Source organism: Lutra lutra, chromosome 17 (assembly GCF_902655055.1).
Source record: "Lutra lutra chromosome 17, mLutLut1.2, whole genome shotgun sequence".
Lineage (NCBI taxonomy): Eukaryota > Metazoa > Chordata > Mammalia > Carnivora > Mustelidae > Lutra > Lutra lutra.
The window spans coordinates 56,810,646-56,818,801 of NC_062294.1; the positions used below are offsets into that span (position 1 = coordinate 56,810,646).

General features: G+C 56.1%; 1 protein-coding gene across 1 annotated transcript; it reads right to left on the bottom strand.

The window, feature by feature from the left end:
• Positions 1-297: 297 nt before the first annotated feature.
• On the bottom strand, positions 298-7,627 carry LOC125088824 (leukocyte immunoglobulin-like receptor subfamily A member 6). The gene is made up of 12 exons (XM_047710343.1): positions 7,529-7,627; positions 7,338-7,373; positions 6,870-7,157; positions 6,423-6,725; positions 5,902-6,198; positions 5,384-5,686; positions 5,016-5,081; positions 4,008-4,124; positions 3,628-3,670; positions 3,511-3,548; positions 3,257-3,309; positions 298-2,501 (listed from the first exon to the last, which is right to left on the bottom strand). Exons 1-12 carry the CDS (start codon positions 7,560-7,562, stop codon positions 2,196-2,198), a joined length of 1,884 nt encoding a protein of 627 aa, XP_047566299.1. The 5' UTR covers positions 7,563-7,627; the 3' UTR covers positions 298-2,195.
• Between the last annotated feature and the right edge of the window lie 529 nt (positions 7,628-8,156).

The window sequence follows — 8,156 nt, forward strand, 5'->3', positions numbered from 1 at the left end:
TCCTCCATGCTATTTGAATGAGTGACTTTTTTTTTTTTAAGATTTTATTTATTTATTTGACAGACAGAGATCACAAGCAGGCAGAGAAGCAGGCAGAGAGAGAGGAGGAAGCAGGCTCCCTGCTGAGCAGAGAGCCCGACGCGGGGCTCGATCCCAGGACTCTGAGATCACGACCCGAGCCGAAGGCAGCGGCTCAACCCACTGAGCCACCCAGGCGCCCCAATGAGTGACTTTTTTTTAATGGAGACCTGGCGGGTTTGGATATGATGTTTTGAGGGTCTGGATCTTATTTAAATCTTCGGTCACAGAGGCCACTCCTGGCACATTGCTGGGGGTGCTGACTCATTACTGCCACGTGGAAGGCACAGAGTCCAGGGGCCCCACGTGCCCTGTGACATCAGCTGTGTCCTTCCTGGGGTCTTCATAGTCTAAGCCTGGCAGCCAACTTCGCTCCACTTTTCAGAGTACTCATGTGTCTTGTTTATAGTCTGTGGGAGTTTCACCTGTGAACAATGGGGTTCTGCAGGGAAACGGATGTCCACTTCCTCTTGGCCCCAAAGAGGACCTCCGAGATGCAATTGATTTGATTGATGTTTTAAGTGATGTGGCATAAATCCTTTTCAGATTAGAGTAATAGGTCTTCACATTATTTTGGATAGTTCATGCATACAATTTTGTGATCTATGAATAATCAGACTATTTAATTCATTCATTCATTCATTCATTCATTCAGTTTCCAGAAGGAAAGAAAACATTATTATTATAGAAACCTAAGAGAACCCAAGTCCGGATGCTTAAGATAGTTCCTCCAAGGAGCTTAAGGAAGAGGAATAGAAGAGGAAAGGATTCCACACATTGATGAAGGTAATAGTAGGCAACAAATGAGAATTAGGCAAAGTAACATCGAACTGGGCACTTACAGCACCCAGCCTCATCAGCTGGGGGTGTCCAGGTGGAAACAGCCGGGCTGGAGTCCCTAGTCTATCCATTCAGTACGTATCACGTTTTCCCCCCTTTATTTAATTGATTGGCTCTTCTCATCAGATTCTCATGTCAATTTTTGTTTTTTCGGGCCTGATAAAATGGGCTGGGGAGGTACTCCGTCTTTCTCTATTCTCAGGGGAAGCCTGTGTGTGTTCGGTATGTGTATGTGCACATGTGTGTTCGTGTGTGCGCTCACATGTTCATGCGTGTAGACATGTCCACGAGTGTGCGTGCGTTCACATATTCACGCGTGTAGGTGTGTCCGTGTGCTCGTGTGTGTGTTTATTTCACAAGTGCGTCAGTATTTGGGGGCATTCACCAGTGAAACTTTCCAGACTCAGTTCACTTTGTGGGAAAAACTTTAACTGCATACTCACCGCGTTTTACACACACAGTGATTCCGATTTTCTGTTCATCCCGGTGTCCATTATTTTGGTAACCTGTATTTCTGAGGATTTAATATTTTGGCATAAAATTGTTCATAATATAATAACAATTAATAAAAGTGAACATAATAAACTCTGTTATCGATTTAATGTGTGTAGGATGTGATACTGTCCTGACTGGTGATGTATTGTGTGCCTTCTCTCTCTCTGTTCCTTGGCCATTGTGACTAGGATTTCAACATATGATGAATATATACAAAAATGAACATTTTGGGCTTCATTGATTCTTCTCTATTTTTTTCTTTGACCTCATTAGTAGCTTTTCTTATCACTTTAATTTCCCTTCTACCTTCATTTAGAATAATTTGCTATTCTTTTTCCAAATTCTTGGTACAATAGCTTGGATCATTGACTTGGTTTTTAATTTTCCCATTTCACTGGTTTGATGTATAACATTTACATTGTCCTTCAGTGTAAACATTCTCTTGTTTCCTTTTTGATTTTCTCATTTCATTCATGGGTAATTGAGAAGTCTGTTGCTTTGATTTCCAAAGTGTAGGGGTATTACTATCTTTGATGGCGGAATTGGTGACTCCCAGAGGGTCCCAGGAGTTCTTTCTGGTCCATGTGAGGAGTCCAGGCTGGGTAGGGTCATTAGGTGGCACCCACTGTGGGCAGATCCTGTGCCTTCCAGGGTCCCTGTGGTCCCCCTCTCTGGAGTGTGAGGTCTGGGTCCCTCCTGGGCTAGCGGATGGTCAGAGCAGCATACACACTGGGCTCTGCTGGGGGCTCCCCTGATTGGGAAGGAGGGGATGCCCTTGTCTCCTATCTGAGGGCCAAGGGGTCCAGCTGGGCATAGGTCACATCCTGGGGGGTGTCAGATGCAGCAGCCTGCAGTGGGGAAGAGAGGGAAGGCTTGTGATTGAGGAGGGGGAAGCCTGGGAACTCAGAGAAGAAGGGACCCACCTGACAGTCCGTCTGCCTGTCTTCCTCTGCTTGTCTGTCCTCTGAGTCCAACAGTCCCTCCGACACGGGGGAAGGAGAAGTGGCCAGTCCCCACCTGAGTCTTGATCTTGACCGGCTCACCTGGACATACGTTGTTCCCTGGGGGTCTTCATCTTGTGTGTTCTGCTGCGGACAGACAGTGAGGGGGAGGTTTGTCTCCTTGATTCCCCTTGACCACCTCAGACAATTTTCCCTAATGTTGCCAGAGCGATGCTTCAAACTTTCCTGCCCATTAGGTCACTTTCCTGGTGAGCTCTGCAGGGGCTTCCTGAGCCTTGGGGCGTGTGATTCTTACTCTGGCTCTGATTCTATTCTGGACAGTGTTTCTTGCTCATTTGGTTGCAGCTGCATGGACCATGTTCCTGATGAAGCATGTTGCTGCCTCAGGACCTTTGCACCTGCTATTCCATTCCCTGGTTTTATCTTCCTTGGCCACACATTGCTCTTGAGGATGCTGCCCACTTCCGTGCATATTGTCCACCACCAACAGAGTGAGCTCATGGAGGGGGGTCAGATTTGCTCTCAGCTATGCCGGCAGCACTAGGTGGGGCCTGGCAAATGCTGGGCTCCCTGTACCATTTGCTGGGTGAATGAATGAAGGGACTTAGTGAACTGTGGGATAATCATTTCTTCCTGCACCCTCTTGAGACGTGAGTATGGACCCCAACAACCAGAAGTCAGACAGTGGTTGGGGAGCCAGACAAGGGGAGCACAAAGGAGGCCCCACAAGGTCACAGTGGGCTGATCCTGGGTGCCCAAGGAGCGTGAGGGCCTCTGAGGGACACTACTGAGACTAGGTGGTGTGAGGACATGGAATTGTCCACTGGATTCAGTTTGGCACCACAAGGGCCCTGGAGTCCGCACAAGAGTGGGGGTCTCACCCGATGGTCCAGCTCCACCCCCTCCTCAGGCTGAATGTCTTGCATGGCAACATCTGCTGGGACAGAAGAGGGTGTGTCTCTTGGCAAGGTCCCCTGAGCCCTCCTCTCAGGGCTGCAGACCCCACCCTGCTCCCAGATAGGGCATCTGCCATCCCGGGGCTTCAATAGTGGGCTGAGGGGCTTGTGGGAATTCAGTCGTCACCCCCGACCTGGACACTCCCAGCCCACCCCCAGGGCGGCCCCCTTTCTCTCACAGAGGCTCTCCTCTTGGGCGGCTGGGACTGGGCTGGAGCTGGGGAGGAGACAGGGTGTTAGGGGGGCATAGCAAGGGCAGGTGGGTGGGAGTCTGGGGGACTGCGGGCAGGAGTTACCTGTCGTGCAGGCCTCTGTCCTGGGGCTCCGGGTCTGCAGCCCCTGCAGGATGTTGGGAATCAGTGTCCCTCTAGGCTGGGAGGGTATGACCCCCACCCCCCCAACCATGTGATTCCAGGGAAAGGCGCCCTTCACACATACTGTCTGTGTGTTTCTCCAACTCCCTAGTTTGAATGGAGGGAAGTACCTTCAACTAGCTCTTGGGGCCCAACCTGGGGGTTTCCTTCTAGATTCTCTGGGTTGAGATTCTGCACAGTTGTCCTTCTATGCTGGCCTTTCCCACCACTCTGGTTTCTCTCTGGCCGCTGCCCTGAGCCCACCCTCTTGGCCCATGGGGCAGCCATCACCCCTGGAGCCCGTCATCCCCTTCCCTTCTCACCTGGCTTCCTGCCTTTGCCCTGACACTGGTGCTGGACTGGAAGAAAGACAAGGAGGCCGAGCAGCAGGACGAAGGCCACTGAGGCCCCGATGAGGACGTCCAGGTACCAGTGGGGACCTTGTGCACAAGCCACACCATGAATGAGACAGTGATGCCATTTCACTGAGCACCTACTGTGTGCCAGGCACTTGCTGGGCTCTGTGCACTCAGCTCTGACCCTGTCAATGATCACCCAGCAGACGACCGCTGCCCCTCTCGCCCACTGCAGAGACAGAAAACTGAGGCACAGAGAGGTCATGCATGTCTCAGGTCGCCCAGCCTGGAGGAAGCAGGGCTGAGACTAGAACCAGGGCTGTGGGTTCCCTGTGTTCTCCTCATGCTGTCCCCTGTGCAGACACCAGCTTGGGGCTCTGGGCTCCTCATCTGGGGCCCGGCCTGTCCCAGCATCTTCTTCAGGAGCTGAGGGTCTTTCCAGATTCCCCTTATTACCTGAATGCCCCCAGCCAATGTCCTCCCTCCCCTCCCCCTACAATGTCACTGTCATTGCTGCAAAAGGACAGAATTCCCTATAGGTCACGACCTAGAGGGCTTCCCCATAAGCCCTCCTCTCCCAGGATCAGAGCCATGGTCTGATGGGAAATCTACTCTGTCCACGACTCTCTCCTTTACAGTTGGGGAAACTGAGGCCCACACAGGGAGGGGCATGTGCCAGCCAGCGCCTCCAGAGGACCCTGAACTGACGGTTCAGCTCAGACCCCGTTACCCATGGACCCACCCACCAAGGCGGACAGAGACCCTCACTCACCCTCAGAGTCTCTGGGGTCAGTAAGGGTGAGGCGCTGGGCCTGCCGACCTCCGCACCTCCCCCACTGGGCCCCTCCCCCTCCCTCTGCCATGACCACCCCAGCCCCCCTCCACCAGCCTCAGAGCTCCTGGAGCCCCATCGTCCCCCTGGCATCTCTGAGAGCCTAGAAGAAAAGTCCCTGGAGAGCAGCCCCTGTGACTCACCATCTGCTGAGCCTGGCCCTGTGGTCTGGGGGCCCGTGGTTGGGGGGCCGGGGTCCATAGAGGGTCCTGGGGAAAAGACAGGAGTGTGGAGGGGCTGGAGCTTGCCCTGAGACCCTGTCTCTGCTCACACTCTTCCTCCTCATGTGCCCTGATCCCCAAGCTCCTCCTCTCCCAGGAGAATCCTGGGACTGGGGTGAGGGACGGGCAAGCGTGGGAGGACCCGTTTCCCTCCTGCACCATGAGGGTTGGACCCCTCTGCGGACACTCCCTTGGAGCCCCTCACTCCCATCCTAGACCAGACCCCTCCTGGTCCCAGGGCCCTGAAGACAATGTTGGGACACAGAAAGGACAGGGTTAGGGCCACTCACCTGAGACCAGGAGCTCCAGGGGGTCACTGGCCTGTGACAACAGGTAGGGGGAGGTGCTGGTGGAGCCGTAGCACCTGTAGGTCCCCCCGTGGGCTGAGGTCACAGGACTCATGGGGAATTCAGCCTGGTGCTGCCCAGCTCGGTACTGTGATCTAAGACGCAGCGGGGGATGGGCTGCCCCCTCCTTGGAGAGAAGGAAAGTGTCCACAGGGCTCCGTGACTGACACAGCAGGGTCACATTCTCTCCTGGGGCCACCGTGGGTCCCGGCTGCACCAAGAGAGAGGGTGTGTAGGGCAGTTGTCCTAGAGAGAGGAAGGGCGGGTGAGGGGCTGTCCAGCCCTTGATCTGAACTGAGTGTGTCTGTGTCCTCCGAATCTGTCCCTTCTTATCCCCCGGCTCTCTCTGTCTCTTTCTCCCTGGGGACCCCACACTTCTGGTCTCGGCCACCACCACCTGGGGCTCCCCTGGCAGGACCTGTGCAGAGTCTGGAGTCCTGACTGACACCGTGAGACCTCACCTGCGAGCAGGATGTCCAGGGGGTCACTAGGGGCCGACCACTCGGAAGAGAGGTTGTGTCCACCGTAGCACGTGTACCGGCCCCCGTGGGAGGGTCTCACCAGGCCCAGATAGAAGTTTGCCCCGGAGAGTCCAGGCTGGGTCTGCCGGCCAAGCCGCCGTGGAAGGTCAGGTGCCCCCTCCTTGGACAGAGCGAATCTGTCGTAGCCGACATCAGAGTGACACTGGAGGGTCAGCCTCTGTCCAGAGGTCACGACAGGGCCCTGCTGGGTCAGGAGGGAGGGCTTCCCCGACACACCTGGGAGAGACCAGCTGTGGAAGGCAGGGGCTGCTTCTCCCCAAACCTCCCTTCTCCTGTCCTGATCCACGAGTCTCACCATCCATCACCGTCAGTGACGCTGACCTGCGAGTCCCCGTGGTCCCCTCACCCACCCTCTCATTGGGGCTCCCCTGGGAGCAGAGTCCCCGTTAACCTGTCTGGTGCCTCAAAACACGGATGGGGCACCAGTCAGACTTTCTCACCTGAGACCAGCAGCTCCAGGGGGTCACTGGGGGCCGACCACACCTGGGGGGTGTTGCTGTAATAGCCGTAGCATCGGAACGTCCACCTGAGGCTGGGGGTCACGGGGCCCACAGGGAACAGGGCCTGGGTCCCCCCATGGGGGGCTGGCCTGGAGACCAGGGTCCAGGAGGGCTGACCTTCTCCTTCCTTCATCAGGACAAACCTGTGGAATCCCATCCGTGAGGCACAAAGGAGGGTCACGTTCCCTCCTGAGGTCACGACAGGGCTGGGCAGGGCTGAGAGGCTGGATTTGCCCTGGGATCCTAGGAGAGAAGGAGGGGGTGGTGTTAAATGGGGCTCAGACCCCCCACATTATCCCCAGGCTGGGCTGTGAGAGGGAGACACCTGAGAGCCCTCCCCCTTCCTGAGGGCAGAGCCTGGGGCTGGGACCCTGAGTGGGCTCCCACCTGTCATCACCACCAGCTCCAGGGGGTCACTGGGCTCTGACCAGCCAGTGGGACTGAGATAGTCACAGCGGTATCTTCCTGCATATACGTCTGCCATGTGTGTGATGGGGAAGTTGACCTTGTCTTTGGATCCCAGTGGCTTCTGTCTGTCCCAGGTCTCTAACTTCCCCTCTTTATGCAGGCGGTACTCCTGGGCCTCCAGGCTCCCCTGACACCAGATGGTCACAGATGTCCCCCAAGGTATCACAGAGCTTGGCGCAGCCCAGACAGTGGGTCTGGAGAGGGTCCCTGGAAGGAAACAGAGGCTGGGACACAGACCTTCCCCACCCCCAGGTCCCAGCTCGGCCCCAAGCCCCCAGACATCCCCCTCGGTCAGCCCAGAACTTCTGTTCTCCATCCCCTGCTGCCTGGTGGGTGACTCCTGTCTCCAGTGAGGAGATGGGACTGGGACCCCTGGAGTCAACTCACCTGTCTGTGCTTGGGTCCTGGAGCCCAGACTCAGCCCTGGAAGAGAGTCCCTGTGAGAGGTTTGCCCTGAATGCTAGCAGATCCCCTCCTCCCGTGAGCCTCCTGAGCCTGGGGTCTCCGACAGACCAGGGCCTGTCTGTGGGGCGAGTCCCTCCCAGACTAGGGTGTCCCCTCTTCTCCTCAGATCTCACCGAGACAGAGCAGGGCTGTGAGTGTGGGGGCCATGGCGTCTCCTCTCTCTGGTTTCGGCTGTGCAGATGGAGGGTCGACTGTGACCGCAGGACAGACAGACACACCGGGTGTGGTCACGGGGAGGCCAGTCTTGCCTGTCACAGGGTTGTCACGTCAGCAGTCCAAGAGGAAGAGGAACGCCCCTCCCCAGGCCCAGTCTGTCTCTGGTGTCCATGACGGTGCAACGGGTGGACCTCGACGCTTCCTGAGATGCCCCATCCGGGTGAGGAGACCAGGGCAGGTCCTTCCATCCCAGAGCCTCCCCCATGGGTCTCCTTCATCCCCAGCACACCCCTGGTCCTCACCATGGATGGGTCCCCAGACCCAGGGTTGCTGGGTGGTTTGTGGGTTCCTGCTGTGCTGGGGAGCTCATGTCAGCACAGACACTCATGTGATATCTCTGAATGGCTCAGGTCAAGGTCATGGTGACAATGAGCCCAGAGGAGAGATACGGGCACATAGGGAAGGGAACACTACCCCGCTCATGGCCCGGAGTGTGGGCTCTCTTTCTGTCTCAGCCTCCAAGGACTTCTCTGTTTTGCTCTGTCACTGTCCACCTCCGGCCTTGCTGGGAACATCCCAGACCGT

Excerpts from the sequence above, each read along its gene's own strand:
- LOC125088824 (XM_047710343.1), bottom strand. The coding sequence starts at position 7,562 with ATGGCCCCCACACTCACAGCCCTGCTCTGTCTCG. Across the intron at positions 3,549-3,627 it reads GACAGAGGCCTGCACGACAG|CTCCAGCCCAGTCCCAGCCG; the intron begins GTAACTCCTGCC and ends TCTCCTCCCCAG. Across the intron at positions 3,310-3,510 it reads CGCCCAAGAGGAGAGCCTCT|ATGTTGCCATGCAAGACATT; the intron begins GTGAGAGAAAGG and ends CTGTCCCAGCAG.